Consider the following 26279-nt stretch of genomic DNA (forward strand, 5'->3'; position numbering starts at 1 on the left):
CTGACATTTAAAAGATGGATGACCTTGGCCAAATGTGTTCTCACAAGGTCTTCTCAGTTTCGATCTCAGCAAAATGGAGAAAATAATACTTGATCTCTCTCTACCTCGAAGGACAATTGTGAATAACAGCCTTTTGTAAACTTTAAAACACTATCCTTCTAAACTTGATTGCTGTCCCTTTTACATCATTGTTCTTTAAAGACATACTTCCCATCATGCCGTTGGGACTCTCCCTTCTAACCCCTCTCGCCCCCCAAAAAACCCAAACCCACAAAATAGTTATACAAAATTAAATGATGAATGAACATCAGACAGCATATGCAACATTATGTACCCATAGTCCCCTACCTCTCCTTAGTACTTCATCAGGAAAACAGAGTGCATTTCTTCTTCTCTGGGGTCAAGACTGGTTATCACTATTACTGGGGCAGCTAGGTGGAGCCATAGTGCACAGAGCGCTAAGACTGGAGTCAGGAAGACTCCTCTTTGTGAGTTCAAATCTGGCCTCAGACACTTACTAGCTGCATGACCCTGGGCAAGTCACTTAACTCTGTTTGCCTCAGTTACCTCACCTGTAAAATGAGCCGGAAAAAGAAATGGCAAACCACTCCAGTATCTTTGCCAAGAAAACCCCAAATAGGATCACAAAGAGTCAGACACAACTAATCAGCTAAACAGCAACAAATGACATGACTTTGGGCTTCATTTTGTTGTGAGTTTCTTTTTTGTTTGTTTACATCATTGTAGCCTTTGTGTCAGTCTTCCAGTTCTGCTTATTTTCCCGAATCAGTTCGTACAAGTTTTCTCATGCTTCTTTGAATTCCTCATATTCACCATTTCTTAATGGTGCAATTTTATTCCATTACTTCCCACAATTACCACAGTTTGGTCAGCCATTCTGAAATCAATGGGCACCCATTTTGTTTCCAGTTATTTGTTACTCCACAAAGTGCTGCTCATGCATATTTTGATACGATCCTTCCTTTTAGAGGTGGGGAAATTGAAGCCCAGAGAAGGGAAGGGACTTTCTGAAGGTCACACAGCCATTCAGTGTCAAGAAGGTCACAGCTTTCACCCTCGACTCCTGGCTCCCAGCCCAGAGCTCTTTATCTGGTATTGAGCTTCTCCCGTTGACAGCATCTTCTCCAGTAGCTGGGCTGTGGCCTGGAGGGAAAGCAGCCAGAGACTCAGGATGCTCTACTCCCCCTGCCCAAACTCCTTGCTTAGCATCCCCTAAGGCCTGCCTCCCCAAATCCTACCCAGAGTCTCTATAAATGAGCAGGTTTAAGGAAGGTGCCAATTAGTAGGCAGGGTGGGATGGAGGACAGACAGGCTGGGGAGAAATGGTGTCTGACCTGACGGAGCTGGGTGGGCAGAAAATTTGAATAGCGTAAGGAGGATGATGCCTTCTGAACTTCTATCCATGGCCCTGGGCCTGCCTCACTAAATGATGTCAGCCAAGCTTACAATTCCTGAAAGGAGAAAAGTCAGCAGGAACAGAGCTGGTTAGTCATAGAATGACCGAGTCACGAGGTGTCTTAAGAGATCATTTAGTACAATTCCTTCATTCCACAGAGGGGGGAAACTGAGGCCCACCAACCACTTCATTTCATGGGGGGGGGGGGAACTGAGGCCTAGATAAAAAATGGGACCTAACCAAAGTCACGTGGTACATCTATCTGAAACTAGGACCCAGGCCTCTTCTCTCACACTGATCTTTTTGGTCATGCCCCTATGGTCAGTATGAAGAGGCTGGAGAAAGAACACAGACAGGGGATCTGTCCTCTGAGGACCAGACAGGGAGAGACAGGCTGCATGTCACAGTGGTGATAGATAAAGATAGATAATGCATTTATTAAGTGATTACTGTGTGTCGGGCACTGTGCTAAAGGCTGGGGATACAAATACAGGCAAGATAGTCTTTGCTGTCAAGGGAAAGGGAATACTGGGGTAGGTCAGCTCACAAAGGGGTACTCAACAGGGTCAGGGTGGAACATGAGAAGCAACATGGGGCCTCGTTCCAAGCAAAATAAAGCAAAAGCTCATCTATCAGAGCCCCGTTTCTCAGGAGTGGTCAAGGCTTTTGGAGGAGGGCCAAATGGTGTAGAGAAAACTCCTGGAGAAGACTTGGAGACCCCAGAAGCCTGGGGTCAAATCCTGGATCTGCGATTTCCTGGGAGTCCCTGGGAGATCGCTTACCTTCTCCTAAAAATGAGGGTGAATGAGTAAAGTGGCATGTGAATGTAATAGAATATTAGTGTATCATGAGAAACATGGAAAGACTTGTATGGAATGATGTAGAGTGAAGAAAGTAGGACCAGAAGAATCACATGCACATTGACTGCAGAGTAAGGTAAATTAAAACCATCCTGAAAGGCAGCTGAGCTCATGTTAATTGTCATGACCAATCTTGGGTCCTGGAAGCAAGAAAGACTCAGTGAGTGCAAGAAATAGTTAACCAGCCACAAAAACTGGTATGTCATTAAGAACCAGACTAGACTTTGCCAGCATTCAGACAGTCAGGGCTGCGGAAACTCACAGAAGGGAAGGAAGACACCATCACTTGTTGGACTTACTGGAGGGCTTCCTGAAAGAGTCGGGCCTTGACTGTGGCCTTGAAGGGCAGGTAGGATTTGAAAAAGCCTAGAGGAGGGTGATGGTAACTTACAAAGGACACGTCTTTCCCCCCTTGTCCTTTCCCATTATAAGCCCACAGGGTTCGGCTTAATTCTAATTCTTAATTCTAGGGCCTCCTCCCTGTTAATTGTTTTATATTTATCCAGCCTATGACTTACTTTGTATCTGTTTGCATGTCTCCCTCATTAGATTGTGAGCTTCTTGAGGTCAGGGACTGTCTTTTGCCTCTTTTTGTATCCCCAGCACTTAGCACAGTGCCTGGCACATAGTAGGTGCTTAATGTTTATTGATTGATTGGCTTTAACTAAAAGCCAAGGTAATGAGATGCATCTAGTTCTGGGAGTCAGGAAGGACCTGGCTTCTTCAGATCCTGCCTCTCACAGCTGTATGACCCTGGACAAGTCATCACTTTACCAGCTTGGTCCTAGAAGGGCTGAGGTCTGCATTACCTGGAGTTGCCCACACAGGCAAAATTGCAGATCCTTCCCCTCTTTGCTGTGGATCCTGGTTCTTCCTTTTACTAACTGTGTGACCCTAGGAGGGTCATTTCCTCTCTCTGAGCCTCAGTTTCCTCATCTGTAAAACAGAACTAGTCATCCTTATACCATCTCCCTCCCAGGGCTGGTGTGAGGAAAGTTCTTTGTAAATGTTTTAAATAAGGTCATATAGAAATGGGAGTGGTTATGACAATCCTGGGTTCTTTTTGCTTAAACTTAGCTTATAGAGCCCTCCTGCCTTCTCCTTGAGGGCAGGCACTGTCCAAATCTGGATGTGATTATTGGGGTTATCTGTCATTTGTCCTTGGAAAGTTTTACAGTACAAAGCATTACTTGACTTATATAGTTACTGTTACAAGTCATTAATTGTGACTTTTGAGCATTTATTGTGGTTGAATGCTTTAATTAGATGCAAGAATTTTGTTTTGAAGACTTTCATAAAATGCTCACATTTCCATAAAAATACTTTTTGGAGGGAGGATAGACCTTTCAGCATTCAGCATATTTCAGTTACGTTAATTTTTTTTTTATACAATTGGTTCAATTACTTCTGCTGTTATTAATAGGTATTAAGCCAGAAAAGGGAAACATTATTATAAACTTATAAGTCACAGATCAGATATGAGGGGCCATTACTTTTGAACTTCCCTTCTATTTGCAATTTTAAGTGAACTCCATAAAGTTAAACTTATTATCTACATCACCTTAATTTAGAGAATTCAGTTAGTCAGAGTATTATGCCAGTGCTGGGGAGAATAAAAAATTTAGATAAGATATAGTCCCTGCCCTCATGGAATTATAGTTTATCATTTCTCTAAGCCCTTGTTTTCTTGGATAATGCTGCTGATTTCATGAGGTGAATTTGAGGAAAGCTCTTTATAAACTTACAAACTCTATGTAAAAATGAGCAGTTATTATTAGAAATTGTGTAAAGGACCAAAGAAACTTTTTTTTCCTCCTTAATAGAGTTTATTTCAGTGTTGCTCAGGGCACATTCCTTTAGAAAACTTGTAAATATTAGACTTTCACAGAACATTTTAGTATTACGTTGGTAATGAATTGTAATTATTATCTGTCAATGGAGAGAAGTTTCTCTAGCCCTTTAAGGTTTACAAAGGTACTTTCCCTCATTAACTTTAAGAAACAGACAGTAACAGTATTATTGTCCCCCAGGAGGAAACTCAGAGAAGGTGACTCTTAGAGTCGCAGAAAAATCAAATGTCAAAGGTGGGATTTGAACTCAAGTCTTCCTATCTAATTCCTAGTCTCATTGGAGAAACCAGAGAAGGGCCTGGCACCCCAGTGGATGGGGCGAGCTGGGCCTTGGGAGGCAGTTCCAGGGCTGGGCTGGTTGGATGGAGCAAAGTTTCAGTGTTTTTTTGCTTTCTTGATTCTGAGCCCTCCCATCCTCCTTCCCTGACATCCTAGAGGAGGGGGGCTGGAAGAATACTGAGGTAGACTGAGCAATAGCAGAGTCCTCAGCTGGTCATCCTACCTTTGTGAGAAGGACTTTGTCTCGTCTTCCATGATCTGAGGCCACTCTTCTCCCTCTCCCTCCCTTCTCTCCCTCCCCACCTCCAAACTCATCATATGCTGGGGCTGGTAGCTTTGTATGCCCATGTGTCATGTCTCCCTCTTGGGGTACTCTCAGACGTGGGGACTCCCTGAGGACAATGGGAGCTGAGACCTGAGAACTCCCTTGGGGAGCGGGGGATGGGTGCCATAGACCCTGGGCACCAATTACAGGGCTCAGCCAAAGAAAGTGCTTTGGTAGAAAAGTGTGGGTGGGCTAAGATGGGGTGGAGAGGGTTCATTTATCTATCTCCAATCTTCTCTTCTTTTAACCTCCAAAGGGCCAATTATCACTTGGCCCTACCTGCCTCTTTTTCCCCATCCCCACAGACCTTTTCATCTCCAAGGCTACCTGAGTTGCCTACATAGGTGTGCCCAGACTGGAATCCCAGACAGTCTGCTTCCTTAAGACAGAAATGCACCCTGCCTAGGGGCGAGGGGATGGCTGGGATGACTTCAGAAGGTCTCTTTCATCCCAGGTGAAGATGGCATCCAGTGGCCCCTCACCAGCAGGTGAAATCTGATCCAGCATTTAATTGGATCTAATTTAATTTAATTGAATTTAATTTAATCTAGGATTCTAGTCTTTCCTCACCGGGAGTTTATGGATATCTGCATGGCTACCTTAAGAGTATACTCTCCTTGAGGGCAGGGACTATTTTTACTTTCCTTGTCTCTTCAGAGCTTAGCACAATACCTTGCACACAGAAAGTGCTTAATGAACTCTCGATCACTTACTGACTGTCTTATGTCCTCTGTTCTCCAGGAGGATTCTGGAGGGGCTTAGGGCTAGCTGGAAAAACTGAGTCACACAAAGAGGAAGCAGCAGGTCGAGCCCTCTTTGACTCCCGATCCTGTGTGCTCCCCTCTGCAACCCACTCGTTGGTGTCAGTTTTCTGAGGTCACCTTGCTTTTCACTGCAGGATCTTTTTCTCATCAATCACAAAGATCACCCGCCTTCCCAGGCACCTCATTGTTGCCCCTCTGGGGCAGAGTGAGGGACTGAGGAAAATAATAAAAACAATTTCAACAACAGCTAGCATTTATAATAGCACCTACCATGTGCCAGGCACTGTGCTAAGCACTTTACAAATATTATCTCATTTGATCCTCACAACAACCCTTCAAGGTTGGTGCTATTATTATCCCCATTTTACAGTTGAGGAAACTGAAGCAAACAAGTTAAATGACTTGCCTGGACTCACATGGCTGCTAAGTGTCTGCGGTCACATTTGAACTCGGGTCTTCCTGACTCCAGGTCCAGCAGTCTATCCGCTGCCACATCTAGCTGCCTCCAAAAAAATGGGGGTGGGGGGGGCTCATTTGGCAATCAGTCCCTCAAAAGTAACCTCAGAAAGGTGTCTGAATGCTTCCCTTACCCACGTGCTAAGGACCTTTTCTCCCTCCTCAGTCCTCCACTAGGCTTGTAGACCTGATGTCTCCCTCAGGAGCATCTCTGCTTAGTGGGAAGATGGAGCCTCTGGACCTCAGGGACACCCTGGAGGGAGGGAAACGAGTGGTCACTGCCTTCAGCCAGCCCCCGGTCTGAGCCTAGGGGACGATGCACATGAGAAACAGACATAAGATCAGAGCATCGTGGACAACCTATAATCAAGGGAGCAGTAATTCCTCCCCCAGCTCCCAGTGTGTGTGTGTGTGTGTGTGTGTGTGTGTGTGTGTGTGTGTGTGTGTGTGTGTGTGTGTGTGTGTGTGTGTGTGTGTGTGTAAGGATTTACAAGGCCACAACACGACTTAAAAAACTCTTATTTACGCTTTCAGAAGCCTGCCAAGCAGTTCTGTTACCCCTCCCCCCACCTCCACTTTCCCTTACCCCTTAAAAAAATACTGGTCACCACTGGTGATGGAGTTATGTGGGTCTGTCTGTTTGCTCTATAGTGTGGGCTATATGGGCTGTGTAGGCGGGGAAATAGGAAGGGGATCAGAAGGAGATAAAGGGTGGGAAGTGGAGGAGGGAACCCAGATACTAAAGACTTCTCCTTTGGGACAGCAGAATGTGTGTGTGTGTGTGTGTGTGTGTGTGAGAGAGTGACAAGAATGCCTGGGGTCTGCATTTAGAGCAGGGGGTCTTAATCTTGTTTGTGTCATGGACCCCTTTGACAACAATCTAATGAAGCCTATGGGTTCCTTCAGAATAATATCGTCAAATGCCTAAAATGAAATACACAGGATTAGCAAGCAAACCAATTATATTGAAATAGTTATCAAAGTATGAACACAGACACACTCCAAGTTCATGAACTTGTGGTTAAGAAGCCCTGAGGAAGAGACTGGCTATGTGACCTTGGGGAAATCATTTACCTCCCTGTGTCTCAGTTCCCCCATATACTTTGTAAACTAAGGAGGTAGGACCAGAGGATCTCCTCCTTGCTAGTGGTATAGGAGGAAGGGCATAGACTCTGGAGGGAAATCAGAGGAGTTGAGTTCAAATCGTGCCCCTGATACTACCCTTGTAGTCCTTTGAAATTCTCCAGGTCTGTTTCTTCATTGAGAGGGTTGGATTTGATGAGGCCTGAGGTGGCCTCTTTAGTCCTGGAGTCAGGAAGACTCCTCTTTGTGAGTTCAAATCTGGCCTCAGTCACTTACTAACTGCGTGACCCTGGGCAAGTCACTAACCCCTGTTTGTCTTAGTTTCCTTATCTGTGAAGTGAGCTGGAGGAGGAAATGACAAACCGCTCCCTATATCTTTGTCAAGAAAACCCCAAACAGAGTCACAAAGGGTCGGACGGACTGAAAAAGCCTGAACAGCAACGATGAAGCGGTCCCTCCCAGATCCTGAGGTACGACGCTCATTTGCTTTTAGTCTGTAAGCACTCTTCCAGCTCCAATGCTCCATTTTCTCCAGCTGATGTTCCTGATTCGATGCTCTCGGTTCCCTGCCAGCTCTGACATTTTGTGGTTTGGACGCTGATGGTCTCTGGCTATCGGGCCTGTTGTGGGTTCCGTGAGGCTCTCTTGTTCCCATCTCCCACCTGCTCCTCTGCTGGGTTATTCCCTGGTCTTCTCTGGAAGTCCCCCAGTTTCCCAAAGGATGTCGACTTCCTGGCTCTGAAAACTCCCTGAGGTACTGGGAAGGGGGGGGATGTGTCCTGAAGCCCCAGTGCTCTTAGCAACAGCCCCCACAGAAGGTTCTAGGGGCAGGACTGTCCTGTGACTGGGAAGCTTTGAGACTGTTTGAAGACTGCTCTGGGCCTGAAGTTACCCCTTTGGAAATACGTTCAGGTGAAATGTTTACTCGAGTGTGAGACCTTAGCAAAGTCCCTTCATTGCCTTCCTTTATCCAGGGAAGATCTCAGACCAGATGACTTCCAGGTGGGCTCTATCTGGGGAGGCTTCCTGGAAGAAGTGAAAACTCAGGTACAAATAATGTGCATTTTATAGACTGTCTCCTTTGTCTCCTTTGACCCTTACCCACTGTCCTTGTGAAGTATGTAGTGCAGGTATCATCACTCTTACAGAGGAGGAAATTGAGGGTCAAAATAGCAGCGGCAGCTCCCATTTCCCAAATGCTTTAAGCTTTGCAAAACACTTCTTACTCAATAGTCCCATGAGCTAGATAGATAGCACAGGGGCTGCCCCCATTTTATAGAAGAAGGAATTGTGGCCCAGAGAGAGGAACTGACTTCCACAGTCACACAGTGATTAATGACAAAGTCAGGATGCATGCTTAGGTCTCCCAATTTTTGACAGCAGATTTTGCCTTTCTGATAATGCTAGAGACTCAGGCTTATTGAAAAGAGCCCGGGTTTCTTGAGACTAAATGAGGAGGCTGAGAAGACAGATTTGGAAAGTAGCCCCCATGACTATTGTGTGATGACTCTCACTACAGCCAAAGGAGGATGTGGCAGAATGGGAGTGATTTGCCTCTTTTACAGAGGGGGAGACCAAGGCCCAGAAGATAACAGTCCCTATTTCTCTAACATTTTAAAGTTTATAATTTGTATGAGAATTACTATCCCCACTTTAGGGATGAGAAAACAGTCCCATTGAGGTAAAGTGACATCCAAATTTACAGAGAATATGGTGTTAACTAAGTTAGGAAGAGGCAGAGACATGTAAGAAAGTTGGGCTATAAGACAGGATATTTCCCCTAGAGGAGCCTCCTGAAGTCTGGGAATATAGACAAGTATTTCCTGCCCCCCTTCCCCCCCCCTCCTAGCCATCCCCACCCCCACCCTCACAAGGAGAAATCTTCGATTTCAAGCTCTGATTGTCCACTAGAGAGCTTCCCATAATAGCCAGGGTCAACTTGTCTCTTTGTCACCACGAAAATTTAATTAGGAAATATAAACAGTATTAATGTAAAGTACTACCCTTGGGTTCAAAAAATCAACTACCCAAAATGATTAGGAGATGTTAGAAGGATGAAAATGACCTGAGGGGTTTTAGCCAGTCACCAGCCCAGCCTGACTATCTGAAAGGCTAGTGGGGTATTAGAAAGAAGCTAAGTGTCCAACCCAGACTGAAGATAAGAGTCCTGCTGTCCTTTGGCTGGGTCCAGCCACCTCTGGGCTGTGGTGGTCAGTTCTAGAGCCACATTTCCAGTAAGACATTAACAAACTTGGAGAGAGTTCAGCAAACGAGTGACCAGGATGAGGACAGAACTGGAAAAATCCACTGAAAGAAGAGGAGAAGGCTGGAGAATAGCTGATTTAGAGAGATGATCGTCCGTGTTCAAGTATTTGAGTAGCTGTGGAGGACGTGAGAGACCTGGGCCCCTCTCTCTGGAGGGAGCCCTCAGTCTAAAGGGGAGAGCAGCAGCCTTATCTACCAGCAGGGAGCCCTCCGGCTGGGAAGGGGGACATAGTTCCTTCTCTCAGGGACACCCCGGAGTGAGCAGGGAAGCAGCCATATGTGCAAGAAGCACCACTCCTCCAAGGTCTCCATGGGCCCATTCCACTCCACGGGGCTCTGGTCAGGAGAGCTCCCCCCTCCTCATTACCCACCACTGGCCTAGTTAAGCCTGAGTTGCTAGGTGACAGATTGTTTCTCTCTTTATATTAACCTGAAGTTTTCTATTGGTTGGTTGGTTCTTTCATTTTTTCCATCAATTTTCTGTTTGTTGTCCATGGTTCAAAGCAAGGGGTCATTTGCCAACTGTCTGTGTCTCCGGGGGTGGTTGGATCAGGGTGGTCATTGGGATGGATGCAGATGGGAAAACTGAGGCATGTGGCACAGAGAGACACTGTCCTCAGTTGGAGGGGTGAGTCCAGGTACTTTAAGAGACCAGTCTAGCTGTTCCATAAGATGTCACATAAGTATAGTAGAAAGCATGGATTCTGTATCAAAGGACCTGGGTTCAAATCTTCATTCTATCACTCACTTATTAGCTAGGTGACTTTGAGCAAATCGCTGCAGTTTCCGTATCTGTAAAATGAAGGTTGTAATGGCCTCTTCTGCCCCAAGTCCTGTGATCCTCTGTGTTAAATGATGACTGAGCGCTCAAAGTTGGTTGCCAAATGATTGAACATTCTTGGAGGCCCCCTGGACCAGGACATCAGAGTCAGTAAACGGTCTTAGCAGCTCATCTGGCTCCATCGATTAACAGAAAAAGGAATTGAGACCCAGAAAGAGGGATGGACATGTCTAAGATCACTCAGCAAAGCTCTTTCCATCATTATGCCAAACTGGGAGAAGCGTTTATTGTGGGCTGTTGTGAGGAGATATTTCCCCAGAGGAGACTGACCTTGAAGGTCACCTTCTGGCATTCATGTAGCTATCCATTCTCTTTGAAGGAAGAGCAAGGACTTATTCTCTCCCGTTTTACAGATGGAGAAATTGATGCTCACAGAGAGGAGGAAAAGGGGTAAGCATTTGTTAAGCTCCTACTGTGTGCCAGGAGCTGCATAAGTGCTTTACAGATATCTCACTTTGATTCTCCCAACAAACCTGGGAGGTAGGTGCTATTATTATCTCCATTTTACAGTTGAAGAAACTGAGGCAGACAAAAATTAAATTAATTGCTCAGGCTTACACAACAAAGAAGGATCTGTGGCAGGATTTTTATTTTATTTTGGGGGGGGTTATTTTATTTTCTTTTTTTAAATTAATTTATTTTGAATTATCAACAATCACTTCCATAAGCTTTTGAGTTTAAAATTTTTCTCCCCTTCTCTCCCCACCTCCCTCCCCAAGATGGCATGCAATCTGATATAGGCTATACATACACATTCCTATTAAACATATTTTTACATTAGTGATGTTGTAAGAATTAGAACCAATAGGAGGAACCACAAGAAAGATGAAACAAAACACAGCAGAAGAAAAAAAAATGGTAAATAGTATGCTTCGATCTGCATTCAAACTCCATAGTTCTTTCTTTGTGGATAGCATTTTCCATCATAAGGCCTTTGGAGATGTTTTAGATCCTTGTATTGGTGAGAAGGGTTATGTGGCTGGATTTTAACTCAGATCTTCCTGACTCCATGCCCAGTGCTTTATCCATTGTACTACCTAGTTGCTTCAAAAGAGAGAAAAGGGAAAGAGAGTGACCTGCCTAAGGTCAGAACCATGTCCCTTCACCTCAAAGCCAGGGCTCTTTTTATTTAAACATAGCTAATGCTGGGACAGAAAGGAAAAAATTAGCTTTCTGAGGAGGGGAGAGCCTGCCTAAATATAGGGGATGGGAATAAAGTCCAAGGGGAGATGAGGCTGAAATATGAGTGGTTAGGGCCACACTGAGAAGCCTTGAATGCCAGGTGGAGGAATCTAGATTGTCACCCAAGGGCCTTAGGGAGCTATGGCAGATTGTGAGGAGGTGATGGGCGTGGGGAAATGAGTACTCCTATGAGTAGGAGGGACAAGATGCAATTTGGGTTTCAGAAGGATTTATAGGGGAATGTCTGACTATAAAGTCAAATGCTGTTCAGTTCCCAGGCTGGGTAAAGGAAGAGGGCACCCCTCTATCAATGACATCACGTCCCTTCAAGATGATGGAAGATACAGGAAGCTGAGGAAAGAAGAAGTGGGGAGAGGGGCTGAGTCCTCAAACTGCTTCCTCTTTCTAGACCTGACTCCTACTACTGGCTTCCTATGTGAACTTTGCCAAGTTCCTTCTCCTTTCTGAGCCTCAGTTTCTTCCTTTGCAAAATGATGAAGCTAGACTAGATGTCTAGATAGATCTATCTATCTGTCTGTCATCTTTGTTTATGTTTATTCATTCATTCATTCATATTTATTTATAACATTTAAAATTTTTTTGAGTTCCAAATGCCCTCCCTCCAGCCCTTCCCCCACCCATTAAGAAAGCAAGTAATTTGATGATACCCATTATGCTTATGAAATCATGTAAAATGTTCCTGTATTAGCCACACTGCTCCCCACCCCTCAAAAAGAAAAAGAAAGTAAAAAGAAAGCATGCTTCAATCTGCACTCAGAATTCGTTAGTTCTGTCTCAGGAAGTGGATAGCATTTTTCATCATGAGACCTTTGGAGCTGTCTTGAATCATTGTATTGATCAGTGTAGCCAAATCTTTCTTTCTTTTTTGTTTTTTGTTTTTTTGTTGTTGTTGTTGAGGCAATTGGGGTTAAGTAACTTGCCCAGGGTCGTGCAGCTAGTGTCTTTGTCAAGTGTATGAGGCCAGATTTGAACTGAGGTCCTCCTGACTCCAAGGCCGGAGCTCTATCCACTGCACCATGTACCTTCCCCTCAAGTCTTTCATAGTCAGTCATTACAATGTTGCTGTTATTGTGTACAATGTTCTCCTGGTTCTGCTCACTTTACTTTGCATCAGTTCATGTAAGTCTTCCCAGGTTTTTCTGAAACCATCCCTGGAGAAGGACCTCTTGGACCAGTCATATAGCCTCATTGGGCCTCAGTTTCCCTCTCTGTAAAATGAAGGAGTTGGACTAGAATCACCCTAGGGTCCCTTCCAGTCCTAGATCTGGGGTCCTATGATTCCTCTCATTTCTTAGAGGTAGAAATGGAGGCCAAGAGAGGAAGGGTCCTGCCTATTGTCCCAAAGTGAGTCAGTAGGACCTAGGATGAGAACTCTGGTCTCCTGCCTCTCCACCACCATCACCACTACAAGTCTGAGACTCTGCTGCCTCACTTGTTGAAACGTTGGAAGGTGAAATGTGAGACTCAATTCAACTCAACAAATATTTATTAATAGCCTTATTAATGGTGCTTTGAGCTGGGGAGATACAAAGTTTAAATATGACATAGTCCCTACTCTCAAGGAGCTTCAGTCTTGGAAGGGTTTAAGATACCAACACAGAACATTGAAATCACAATGTTACCTGATAAGTGTATAGCAAAAGTGTTGACAAAGTACTATGTGAGGTCAGAGAATTACAGAATTAGATTTAGGCCTTAGAACATAGAGCACAGAAAGTCAGAACTAAGACAGGGTTTAGCTATCTCATCCAACCCTCTCATTTAGAGATGAGGAAACTGAGGTCCAGATTCTAGAAAAGGCTTATGCTAAGTAGTAACAGGAGGATTGAATCTGGGTGCTCTGAATTCAAATCCACTGTACCACTGGAAGATGACAGAAAACTTCTCAGAAGAGGTAGCATTTAAGTTGGATTTAAAGGAGAGGTAGGAATTCAGAAGGTGCAAAAGGGGAAAGAGGTTATTCCAGGCATCAAGAACAAAATCATGGAAGCAGAAATGTACAGGGCAAGCTTGGAGGACCTAGAATGGTCTAGTTTAGTGGAACTATAGAATTCCTGGAGGAGAATGGTATGAGAGAAGGCTGGAAAGTTAGGGTGGCACTTGATCGTGGAGAGCCCTTAATGTCAGGCCTCTGTCACCCTTCCTGCTCTTCAGAGGGCCCTTTTACTGGCCATCTGCCATATGCCACATGGTGCTTAGGGGAAAGGAACAGTGATCCAGATCACCCCAAACATTGGGTAATCAGCAAATGACTTCTGGCTTTCTTGAAGAACACTTGTTTGGCGGGGGCAGCACAATGATTAGGGCCCCATCTCTTCCTCCACACAAGTCACTGCTGGGCTCTTCAGGCCCAATGAGGGAGTAGAACCTGGGCCCCTGACTGCCCAACCCTTCCTCCCCCCTTCCCCTGTCCAAGTACTTTCATTTCCTTCCTCCTCTTTTCTCAGAAGTTTAAAATCCCCACCCAGTTCCTAGAGGAGAAAGCAATCTGGGTTGGGGAGGGAGGGTGCCAAGCTAACTCTAGAAACCTATGAGCTGCCCTGACCAGAGGTAAACCATCCCTCCCAAGAGCTGCAAGGAAGCTGACACAGCATCTGGTGGCCACGCTCTCATTTTGGAGGGGAGGAAACAGAGTCAGGGACTTGACCAGGGTCAGTCAATGACAGAGTTAGGATTTAAGCCCAGGTCCTCTGTCTGAGGCAGCAGGAAAGGGGCAGTGGGAAAAGGGCTAGATTTTGAATCAGGCAACCTAATTCTGAATCAGCTCTATCATTAACTAGTTGTATGGCTTTAGTTGAACTAGAATCACCTCTAAGGTCCCTCCTGTTCTAGGCCTGTGATCCTATGAGTCCTCCATCTCTTAGAGGTGGAAATGAAGGCCAAGAGAGGAAGGGTCTTGCCTGTGGTCCCAAAGTGAGTCAGTGGAAGACTAGAATCCTGGTTTCCTGAACCGCCCCACCACCTCCTAAGTCCAGGACTCTCCTACCTCACTTGTTGAAATATTGGATGATGATGAATGTGGGACTCAATTCAATTCAACAAATATTAATGGCCTCATTCGTGGTCTGAGCCTCAGTTTCCTCATCTGTAAAATAAGGGGGCTCAGACTATGGCCTCAAAATTTCTTTCCAGGTCTAGCTCTATGATCCTCTGATCTCTATGAAGTGTTCATGAAGCTTTTGCTTGCAGAACTCTAGTTACAGGGAGCTCACTATCTTCCGAGACAGCTCATTGTACGTTTCCACTGGTGAATCCTAGGAATGTTTTCGATGCACTGGAAACTGTCTCTCTGCAGTTGTTCCCCACTTGCTCCCAGCCCTGTGTTGTGATACTCAACATCTCCAGCTGATAATCTTCATTTGGCGCTGACTTCTAGTGCTTTCTCCATATAGGTCATCCTCCTCTGGTCTTGCTTTCATTGGTCAGTGACCTTCCTAAAATGTGAAGCCAGTGTTCTAGATAGGGGTCTAGATAGGGGTCTTCCCCCCACCCCCAAATCTACTTCAAGTAGAAACTGATCCCTGCAGTTGGCATATCGATGTAGAAAACCATAAATTAACATTACCTATGTTGTGTATTTATTTTTGTATTTTGTATTTTGTTAGTATATTATTATTGTATTGTATTATATATTTTTATTTTATTTGTTTTGTTAAACATTTCCCAGTTATATTTTAGTCTGATTCTGTCTGCACTGGAGAATTTTACAGACCCTAAATTTGACACCCCTGGGGGACTTGGGTTCAAGTCCTTTGCCACTGACTTGCTATGTGATCCTGAGCTAGCCCTTTCTCCTCTTGGGACCCCTGAATCCTCCTTTGGAAAATATCAGGATTGAACTAAATGATTCATCAGTCCCCTTTACACTCTGATTCTGGTTTTATGCAGCACCCTGTCCCCTCCCAGAAGATATATGGCCTTTTCTCATAGAAAGCCCCTAGTCTGAGAGAAAACCATGGCCTCATCAGTCAAGCAATAAGCATTTATTAAGCACCTACTATGTGCCAGGCACTATACTAAGCACTGGGAACACAAAGACAAAATCGATAAAGTGTCCCTTCCCTTAAGGAACTTCCATTTTGGGTGGGGGGCAGGGAAGTAATATACATAAATATGTATTTATAGTATATATGCATAAAATACATATTGTGTGTATGTATACACCCACACAATATATATAATATAAAGTGTTGTGTATATCTTATACAATATAAAAAATACAATATACTATATATACAATATAAACATTTACAATATGTATTTTTTTGAGGGGGGAGGGCCCTTGCAGCTGGCATAAATCATGAAAGGCTTCGTGTAGGAAGGGGTTGTGGGAGCAGAGCTGAAGGAAACAAGGCCTCCTCAGAGGCAGAGGTGAGATAAGAGTGCACGAAAGAGAGAGGACTGAGTAGAAGTGCAGATGGGGTAGCAGAGCATTTCTCTGGGGAGGGTGGTTTGAAGGGAGGCCAGAAGGGCCTGGCTTGTTTCAAAGGAGAGAGGCCCACTCCACCAAGTATGCGGAGCACTAGGATTTCTTTGTTTGCTCAGAGAGCACCTGAGGCTTCTGAATCCAGGGTCTGTGAGGAGATTGAGGGAGGGTGGCTGAATAGGCAGGAGTTTTGCAAATGGCCATATCGGCCCTAAGAATGATTCTAGAGTCTATAGCAGCCAAGCAGGCAAACAGTTCCAGGCCTCAGGCTCTGAGAATAGTCCAAGACTCTTCTAGTATTGGCCTTGAGGTCTTGCACAGGGTCAGTAGGCTCTTGGAATAATGCTAGGTCCCGCAAACAGTTCCAGGCTCTGCAAACAATTCTAGGCTTTGTGAGCCAGCCAACAGGCTTTATATAAAGTGTAGCACTCTGCAGTGAGCAGCCATGGGCGCAGACCATTCGGGCAGCAGTGTTTGACGTGGACAAAAGCCCCATCCTGGATGGAGGAGTGGAACATGAGGCTTCATTAGGCAGGAAGTGTGGGCTGGGATAATAGGGTAAGATGGTCTATAATAAGTGGAGCAGACTGTGGTCATAAATACACATTTACAGGCTAATTAAAAGGTTCTAGGTGAGTAGGTCTCTGTTTATAGTCTCTGTGGCCTTTGGAGCTACTATTTCTCCCTTAGGAAGTCCTTTCCAGAGTCTAACTCAGTCCTTCCTGCTGTGTTTGGAGACTGCAATAGAGGCAGCCCCCTCTACCTTTGCCTTCCAGATGTAGGCAGGGAGTGGGGAAGGAAGAATCTGGCTTCAGCCGGCATCTGGAAACCCCCTTCAGGAACTGGGCTGATCTCCCTCCCCTCCCACCACGAGGTGTAACCTGAACCACAGGCTAGGCCCAGGGTACTTGTGGGGCCTGGCTGGGACAATGAAGGATCAAGTTGCCGCCTGGCTCGGTTTTTCCGGCCCCTGGAGCTGAGGTTCCTTCGCATGGTTGGAGGTCACCTCAGGCAGTAAGGAGCCCCTGGAGCAGGCCAAGCTTTGAAGAGGAGGAGCTCTGGGGCCTGGAAGGGATCTGGGAGATCTAGTCCAGTTTTTGCATTTGAGGCTGGGGTGCTGAGGCCCAGAGAGGTGAAGGGACTTGTTGAAGGTGTCCCGCTAAGAAGTGGTAGGGACCCACTTTATGTCACCCAGCGGAACTGGGCCTCCAGCCAAGTCTTCTGACTCCAAATCCAGGCTGCTTCTTTGTCATCACGCCGCTATCCCCTTCTGGCCCTATCCTGGGAGCCTGAGCTCCAGCTCTGGGCCTGCATGGCAGACAACTAGGACAGCCTGGACTAATCATAGATAAACAAGGAGACTCTTCTACCTCATTAGTGAATAAAAGATCCAGAGATATCCAGGGCCAGAGATGGAACAGAGCTTGTCAAAGCTGGAAGAGACCAAGCTCATCTGGTCAGGCCCATAACTAGGGCAGAGCCACTGGGGCTTTGTCCTAGGGTGCCAAAATTCAGAGTGCTAACAACATTATACTCCTAAGCAGCTTAGGACCTAGTTAGCAAGAATAAAAAAACAAAACTAGATAGTGTGTTTCCTTTCTCCATAATCTCTCTGCTGCACCCCAGGTAAGCTTTCTAACTTGACCTGGCTTCTCAACCTCAGTAGTGGATTCCCCAACAGAGGCCTTGAGGTATCTCTGGGTGGCCATACCCCAGCTGACTGCTCCTTAAGTCTAGCTCTACCCCACCTACTCACCCAAAGCCACCTAAGTAGTGCTTAACCTGGGGTGTCCTGGGGTCTTTCCCTCCCTTTTGCATTTCATGTCTCTTACCACAAATACAAAAATGTCTAGGTATGGTTTCTGGCGTACAGTAAGTGCTTAATAAATACTCTATCTATATCATCTATCTATCTAGTTGTCATAGAATCATAGATTTAGAGCTGGGAGGGCTTTTAAAGATCTTTGAACCCAACCATGTCATTTTACAGATAAGGAAAATGAGATCCAGTGGGAGTTAAATCACTTGTCCAGGGTTACACAATTAGTTATTAATCATCTGAAGTGAGATTTGAACCTGGATCTTCTAATTCCAACCTTTTCTCTACTATACCATGATGCCATGTGGTTCTATGTTTAGCCCCAACTTCCCTATCTTGCAATGGGGAAACTGAGACCCAAAGAGGGGGAGTGATTTGGTCAAGATTACATGCAGGCTCGGTAGCAGGCCTGGAACTCAAACGTGACTGAGAGCTGTTTGGAGGGCAGCTGAGGACCCAGACAGGATGCCTGGTAAATTGGAGTCATCGGTTTGTCTGGTTACTTCCCAGCCTCCTCTGTTATCTTCCTCCGTACGCCTCTCCCTCCTTGTTACTAAGATTGTTCCCTTTGGGACCAGACTCCCATTCCCCCATCAATCCTCACAGTCCATCATTTCCAGGGAAGCAACTGGGTTCACGGCCAAAAGGAGCTCTGAATGGGGAGTCATCCTCCAGAGGAAGAAAGAGGTCCTGGGGCTGGGGTGAACGTGTTCCAAGCCACACAGCAAATTAGGTATCACACAGCTTTTGTTCAGTGAGTCCAACTCCATTCGGGGTTTTCTTGGCGGATGCTGGAGGGATTTGCTATTTCCTTCTCCAGCTCATTTTTACAGATGAGGAAACTGAGGCAAACAGGGTTAAGTGACTTGCCCAGGGTCACACTGCTGGTAAGTGAAGCTGGACTGGAACTCAGGTCTTCATGACTCTAGGCCGGGCATTCTGTCCTGATCAGGATAGTAGCTTAGAGCTCATCAAACAAGATAGCACATGTAAATCACTTTGCAAACCTTAAGGTGCTATATCAAGGACTATTAATCTGGGGTCTGTGAACTTGTGTTTTTATAATATTATGCATATATTTAATATATAATTAAATAAGCTAATTAAGTATAATTAATATTCCATACATTTTTAATATTATGATAACTATTTCAGTATAATTAGTTTCTTTTATAATCCTATATATTTTGTTTTGTGAATTTAAAAACCTTCTGAGAGGGGTCCATAGGCTGCACCAGGCTGCCAGAGGGGTCCAATAATACAAATAGGGTTAGGAATTCCTGGGCCATATAAATGCTAGTTGTTATTGTTATTATCATCTGTCAAATGAGGGGGTTGGCTTAGACAGACGGCCTCTGAGGTCCTTTCCAACTCTCATCCAACCCCCTCATTTGACAGAAGGGGAAACTGAAGCCCAGAGAGGGGAAGGTTCTTGCCCCAGGTAGCACAGCCAATGAGTGACAGGGCCCAGACTTGAACCAGGACCTTCAGGATCTCCAGGTCTCAGCGCTGGCCTCTCCACGCCCCGCAGCGTCCAGGATCATAGGAATACTCCCGACAAGCTTGTTACAGATTTAGAGCTGGAGAGAGACCTAAGAGGTCATCTGGTGAGAAGGAAAGAGGCCCGGAGGAAGAGACAGACTTGCCCAGGGTCACACAGCTGTTAAATAGTAAAGCTGCGTTGTGAACCTTGTTGACTTGGGTGGACAAGTGGGGCTTCTTCTTCCCTGGCTGCTCCTGCCTGCCCTGATTCCCAGCTTCCTCTCCTCTGTCCTCAGGTCAGCTGGCCCAGCCCCAGGGTATTCTGAGGATGAAGTGGCCGAGACTGTGCTGGTCCCTTACCTGCTTCCTCACTGTGAGTTGGGGTGGGTGAAGCTGGGGCCAGGGAAGGGAGCACCTAGGGGGCCTCCTGGTGGTTGAAGGCTGGGGGGGGCGGGGTGTGTGGAGATTCCTGGGGGATTGGGAGAGATCTCAAGGGCCCTCTGCCCTGGCCTAGGTCACTTAGCCACGCCCAGGTCCCTGGATCTGCTCACAATAGTGACATCGACTCTGAAGTTTTCTACATCCCTCCTACCTCCACTATGCCATGAATAGTAAAGACTGTGAGGGATCACAGATAGATGACATTCTCCTGGGTATGGGTGATGGGTCCCCAGGCTGTGGCAACCTCCTGCTTATCTTGCCTCTGTCGGACCTAAGGCCAGCTCAGGGATAGGCAGGGACATGGAGAAGATGATGCAGACAGTCTTCTTAGGGCTTCTCTTCCTGTTGACCTGGGCCTCCTGTGGGCGGGGCTGGGCTGGGCTGGGCGAGGCTGGTAAGAAAGAGGAGGAGGCAAGAGGGTAATCAGTGCTGAGAGGGTGAGTAGTGGGTAGAGGGAGCCTGGCCCTGGAGTGAGAAAGGTCATTGCTGAGGGTACTTGCCTGTCTCTCATCCGGCACTGAGAGCACCATATAGCATTGAATTGGGAGAAGAGAGATGGGATGAGGAGAGAAGAAGGAAGAAGAAACTGAGCAAAAAGGGAAGAGGAGATAGAAGTATGAAACCTTAGACTGTCAAGCCTTTAGAATCTTAGAAATAGAGAGCCTTAGAACCTTACTGTTTTAAATCTTAAAGGTATCTCCTAATTAATGGAGGCCAGCCTTTCTATTTTATGATAGAAGAAACTGAGGTCCAGAGAGGGGAAGGGAAAGAGGTTGGATGAGAACTCAGGTCTTCTAACTCCCAACCCAAGGCTCTTTTCATCATATGGAAAGAAGAAGAGGGAGGAAAGGAGAGAAAGAGTGAGGGGAGGGAGAGGGAGGGAGGAAGGGAAAGAGAGAGAGAGAGAGAGAGAGAGAGAGAGAGAGAGAGCAAGCAACAGGGAAGAGACCCTGAGAAGTCTCTCAGAGTAGATCAGTCTTTCTTGAAACCCTACTCCTTCCATTCCTATAACCAAGGATGAGGTTGTCTTGGAAACACAGATGGAGATGGGGGCTAGGTCCTCTCCCTGGACCTGGGTACCTGGACTTTGGGGTTCTCTTATTTCCTAGCTTTTACTTCCCCTATGAGAGTTTTTCTCTGAGATCACATGATCTGAGGAGAGTAAATGAGATTCACACCCAAGAAATAGCCACTTACAACCAGGATAAATGAACAAGTCCAAATTAATAACAGAGTAGATAGCATCTACACTGGCTGGGGGCATGCCATGCACAACAGGAATCAGAATGGGTAGGGTCATTCTGGGAAGGCATAGGATATTAGGAAGAGTGTATATATATATATATATATATGTATGTATATATATGCATGTATATGTATATAATCTATATATATAATCTATAGGGGGTAGGGTATATTAAGTCTGTCCCCATAACTGGGGTCTTAGACTAGAATCCAAGACACTAAGGTCCAAATCACAATTCCTGTTCTTCTCTCACCCGTCCTGACAATATTACTTATAAAGGACTTAGAAATCCCTCTAAAAAGGTAGCTTCATAAGGCAACGGGATGGGCAGACATTGACCAGTCCAGTAATGGTGCTCAGCTTGGCCTCCCTTTACATAGGCTCAGTGTGGGCAGTGGGGAGGGAGGGGCAGACTGTCTTGGGACCCATAGTCTCCTGGGATTTCCTTGGGACTTCCTGTGTTGGAGGATCTGTAAAGGTTGGGGTATAGTCTCAGGAACCAGATAGATTGAATGGGATCTCTCTCGAGTCTTCTTTCCCAGCATTCCTGTATAGATGAGAAAAGTCCTGGGCTTCTGTCTGGAAGAGGTAGAAGCCTCAATGGGCCAAGGAGGTAGGAATGCAGAGCCCCAGGATCTGAATCCCAGTTCATCCATCTCTCCCTTAAAGAGTCATAGACTGACTATGCTGGCAGGCCCCTTAGAACATAGTGCTGAACTAAGTGGGCCTTAGAACATAGAATGCCAAATTTACCTGAAGGTCACGTGGACAGTAAGTTCTAGAGGTGAGATTTGAAACTGAGTCCTCTGACTCTGAAGATGGGGTTCCCTCTGCTGCCCTACTGTTGGTTTGTGTACTTATGGTAAAATATTCCCTCAGTTTATGGGGGGAAATGGTCATTTGCTATTTTTCTTTAGTTGTTTTTTTTTTAAATGCCTTTGCTTTAAAGGAAAAAAAAAACCCAGAATGAGAGACTTGGGAGGGGTCTTAGAACATAGAACATCAGAACTGGGAGGAGCTTTATAAGAGAATGTCAGAGCTGGAAGAGAGGCTCTTAGAGATCATCTGGTTTAACCCTTTTTTTTACAAATTAGGAAACTGAGACCCAGAGAGAGGGACAGACCTGCCCAACTTAAGTTAATGGGTCAGTGGCAGAGCTGAGACTAAGAGCTCAGCTCCTAGCCATCCAGTGTTCTATTTTCTGCACTCTGCTATCAGTCCTCACCCATTCCCCTTCCATCTCAGCACAGAGGATTCTGGGAGAGGGCAGGGAAGATTGGTGGTGGCAACGCCCGCTGGGTATAGGCTGGGAGTTGGATTGGTGCCTGCTCCCGTCTCAGTGTCTGCTGGTGCCAGCCTCCCCTTCATCCCTTCTCTCTCAGCTACTCAGAGGGCCTCAGTCGTCCTCCCTGTCCTGCCAGGACTCCGAGTACCAGACAGAGGCGGGCGATTGTGCTGTGTGCCCCACATGCCCACCGGGAGAGGAGCCCAATCAGGTGAGCCCATGCCTAGCTCCCAGGAGCACCTGCCCTGAAGGAGGAGACATGCATGACCCCTGTCCTCACGGAGCCCCTGCTTTCAAGGAGGAGGGGAGCTATAAGGCTGGGTGGGTCTGAGAGGGGACATTTGGCACCTGTCCTCAGAGACCCCTGGCCTAAACTGATAGACTGGAGAATGGTCAGGACTAATCCAAAGTGGCTTCTTGGAGAAGGTGGCCTTTTGGGAGCTGTCGCATAAGGGCAGAAAGGATAGGGAATAGAGGGAGGGTAGCTTTTTGTGGCTATGGGATGGCTTTGACTGTGATTGCCCCTGCAGGACCCAGACATCCTTCCTTTCTCGGCTCGAGCAGGAAACCTCCCATGAAGCATCCCTTGATTGTCCTCAGCTGCTAGTGGCCACCTCCTAAAACTACCTTGTATTTATTTGTGTATATGTAAATGTACATCCTGCATCCCACATTCAAATGGTGGTTCCTTGGGCAAAGAAATTTTTTCCTTTTTGTCTCTGTATCCTTAGTAGCTGGCCCACAGTAAGCACTTAATAAATGCTTGTTGATTGATTTCCTCACCTAGGAATGTGGTTCTGGACTGGGACTGGGTACTGTGTGCCGTGCCTGCAGGCCAGGCACCTTTTCGACAAGCCTGGGACGAAGCCCCTGCATACCCCACACTGGCTGTTTCCATCTGTGGAGGGTCGAGGTCCAGGCGGGGACCACAACCAGCGATGCTCAGTGTGGTGGCTGTTTTCCAGGGTGAGCATCTTCTCAGCTCTGGAGTTGAGAAGAATATTGATCCTCAGCCTAGGGTCACTGGGTCTCGGCCTCAGTTTCCTTATCAGTAAAATTAAGACATTGGACTAGATGATCTCTAAGGCCCTTTCTGGTCGTCCTGGTATCCTGACATGTTCTAAGGTCCCTTCCAGCTCTGATATTCTTGGTTCTGTGTTCTAAGATTCCTATGCTTGGACATTCTCTGTTCTATGGGTCACATCTCTCAAACTCATCAGTTTCAGAAGAGAAATCTTAGTGACTTAGGCATCACTCCATTCAGATCTCTGTTAGGCACTGGGGAAAGGAGAGGAGAAGGTTGGGACAGGATGAAGAATTTGGGGTTGTCTTGGAGCCTCACTGACTGAGGGTTGCTGCTTCTCCCATAAGGGGGAACCCAGGGCTCAGGGAGAGTGTAGAAGTGTGCCCAGGCCATCCAGCCAAACTGGAAACAAGAGCCCAGGAATTCTCACTCCCACTGTATGTTCTGAAGGCCCTTGATCCCCCAGTATGGCCATGTTGGAGGAGTCACTTTTTTGCCGAAAATAATTTCTGAGGCTGTTTAATTGTTTACAAGACTCTTTCATCACATCCGCCCCATGTCCTCATTCTTATTCCCATTTCATTGATGGGGGCTAGTAAGATTCAGAGATGGGAAGTGATTTCACAGCATCCCAGACTTAGAAAGGGACCCCAAAGATCAGCTAATCCAATGCCTACTTGGACAAAAATTCCTCTTTTCAGCATTCTTGGTCTCCAGAAACGGGGAGCTCACTCTCTATCTGGGCAGCTCATTCCACTTCTGGTTTTGAAAAAGCACCCTGGGGTGTGGGGTTGAGGTCTCTGGGAAGGCTGAGAATGGGAAGTCCTAGGGGTTCACATAAGGGGTAGGTCAGAGGGGACTGCTGGGTTTGAGGTGGGGATGTGGAGCTGAATCTAGGTTTGAGACCACCTTTGTTTTCCTGCAGGTTTTATTACCCCAGAAGGCCCATAACGTTTGTGTGCTGGCCTTGTTCTGATGCACCTATGGGCACACCTGACTGTGAGGGTGAGTGTGGGTCTCATATGGTGGGTATTGGGGACAAGGTGCCTAAAAGATGGGGAGAGTAAGTGAGGGAGAAATGGAGGCAGAGCCAGAGAAGCAAAGGGTTAAAGAAAAGGAGAACCAGAGAGTGAAATTAGGGAGAGAGAAACTGAGACACAGAGTTTAGTGTTTTATAAATGATTGCTGATTGATTGAGGGTGAGAGAGATGAAGACAGAAAGGTGGAGACAGGAAGAGAGTGAGACAAAAACCGGCAAAACCAAGGAGAGGGAAGATGAGTGAGTGTGTGTGTGAGGTAGGGTTGTGTCTGTGTGTGTATGTGAGAGAGAGATACAGACAGACAGAGACAGAGACAGGGACAGAGAGAAAAGGAAAAAAATGAAGAAAGCAAGAGACACTTAGAGAGGGAGGTACAGGGAAAGGCAAACATGGAAAGAGTCAAAGACATGGAGACAGAGACAGACAGAGAGGGACATAGTTTGAGACAGCAAGAGAAAAAAATGCAGTGAGATAAGATGGAAAGGGACAGATTGAGGAGCGACGGAGACAGGGAAAGACATAAAGATGAAGAAAGGCTCGGGAAGGGAAGAGGGATGGATACAGGGGGAGACTGACAGCTGGAGGTACAGGACAGCCAGGCACGGAGAAGCAAACAAGATGAGTAAGATGAAGAAAGATGGAGAGAGATGGAAGAAGACAGAGGGGGTGATGGAGAAAGAGAACAAAATCCCAAAGTTGGCAGTACAGAAAGATAAAGACAGAGACTGAAGGGGCAGAAGGACGAAGGGAGACAGACAGGGGAGAAAGAGAAAAGCGGATGGAGATGGGGGTGCTGGGGAGACTGAGACTGCAAAAGAGATGAGTTAGAAGACAGAGCCCATTGTCCTGAAGGGGCAGTCCCCTCCCCTTTTCCTTCTCTCTCTCCCAAGCGTTGAAGAGAGAGCACTACGCAGAGCTGATGCTGACCCACTTTCAGCTCCTGAATATGCTGGCTCTCCCCACTATCCTTGGGGGGCAGGAATTAGAAGACAGCCAGGGCTGAGACAGCAGCTTTCTCTTCCACGACTGAGGCATGTCCCTGGGGAATGGGGGCATAAAGGAGCTGGGTACAGAGAGGCAGCATGGGGCTGTGGAAAGAACTCTGGGCTGAGCAGGAGACCTTGCTCTGCCACTAATTGGCTGTGTGACTTTGGGCAAATCTCTTCCCCCCACTTCCCCCCCCCCACCCCTTGGGCCTCAGTTTCCCCATCTGTAAAATGAGAGTGTTTGGATTCAGGTTTCTGGTGGCATTCATGCTATGTAGACCTAGGATAAATTTTTGCCCCTGATGCCCCCTTTCTTTCGAGGTCTTAGGTATAGAGGGGGACAGTGCCCAAGATCACACCAGCAGGATGGTGCACTGAACTAGAACCCAGGACTTAGGAGGCTCACTTCTCCCCTCCAGGGAGTAAGGACCTGTCTCTGCCAGTCCCTAAGGTCTCACCCCCCCAGCAGATAATCTCTGAGATTGGGGAGGAAAGACAGGGACAGTCACTGTCTGTTGAATGTTTGGTTTGTGACTTCCTTGAGCTATGTTGGCTGTGTGTGCTGCCCTGTCTAGCTCTGTGTCCCCTGAGCTTTATGAAATGAAGGGTCAAGTGGCTATGCTGGTGACAGAGGTCCCACTGGCACATCCCCTCCTCAGGGACCAACCCCCACTGCCCTACCCACATGCGGTCAGTGGCAACCACGGAGCTTCTCTCACACACGCATAATGATAACGTGGATAAGCAGCAGCACACACAGATGCACCCAGGCAGCCTGAAGACGCAGGGGAGTAAGAGTGGTCACAACACTGGCATCCAAGGCCCTGGATTTGAATCCTGGCTCAGAGATTGACTCACTCCATGGCCTAGGCAAATCATTTTACTCATCTGAGCCCCAGGTAGAGAGTGGAGATATTGGTCTAATGACTGTCTGAGGTCCCTTACACGACTTGAAGACCTATGATCTTTTGACACTTTCACGTGCTCACACTCAAACACACAGATCTGCTCACATGCTGATGGAGCCATCATGCACACACACACTCTCCTTTCTCTCCCCGTCTTTCACCTGCTGAATCACCCTCAGTGGCTGTCACCCTGGACCAGAGCCCAGAGCCTGACGGAGTGGGGAAATAAGGATGTGTGTGTGTGTGTGTGTGTGTGTGTGTGTGTGTGTGTGTGTGTGT

General features: G+C 46.6%; 1 protein-coding gene across 6 annotated transcripts; it reads left to right on the forward strand.

The window, feature by feature from the left end:
* Positions 1-2507: 2507 nt before the first annotated feature.
* LOC114033019 (tumor necrosis factor receptor superfamily member 19L-like) lies at positions 2508-25271 on the forward strand. 6 transcript variants are annotated; one of them, XM_027848467.1, is made up of 7 exons: positions 7378-7504; positions 7608-7788; positions 7947-8081; positions 19367-19443; positions 22140-22253; positions 22830-23008; positions 23992-25271. In XM_027848467.1, the coding sequence occupies exons 4-7, from the start codon at positions 19399-19401 to the stop codon at positions 24131-24133; spliced, it is 480 nt and encodes a 159-aa protein (XP_027704268.1). In that variant the 5' UTR covers positions 7378-7504; positions 7608-7788; positions 7947-8081; positions 19367-19398; the 3' UTR covers positions 24134-25271. The 6 variants fall into 6 exon arrangements, with proteins under 6 accessions (XP_027704271.1, XP_027704268.1, XP_027704267.1 ...); XM_027848466.1 differs by having other exon boundaries at positions 8009-8081; XM_027848469.1 differs by lacking the exon at positions 7947-8081.
* Positions 25272-26279: the final 1008 nt, after the last annotated feature.

Source organism: Vombatus ursinus, unplaced genomic scaffold, assembly GCF_900497805.2.
Source record: "Vombatus ursinus unplaced genomic scaffold, bare-nosed wombat genome assembly UNPS02006498.1, whole genome shotgun sequence".
Classification (NCBI taxonomy): domain Eukaryota; kingdom Metazoa; phylum Chordata; class Mammalia; order Diprotodontia; family Vombatidae; genus Vombatus; species Vombatus ursinus.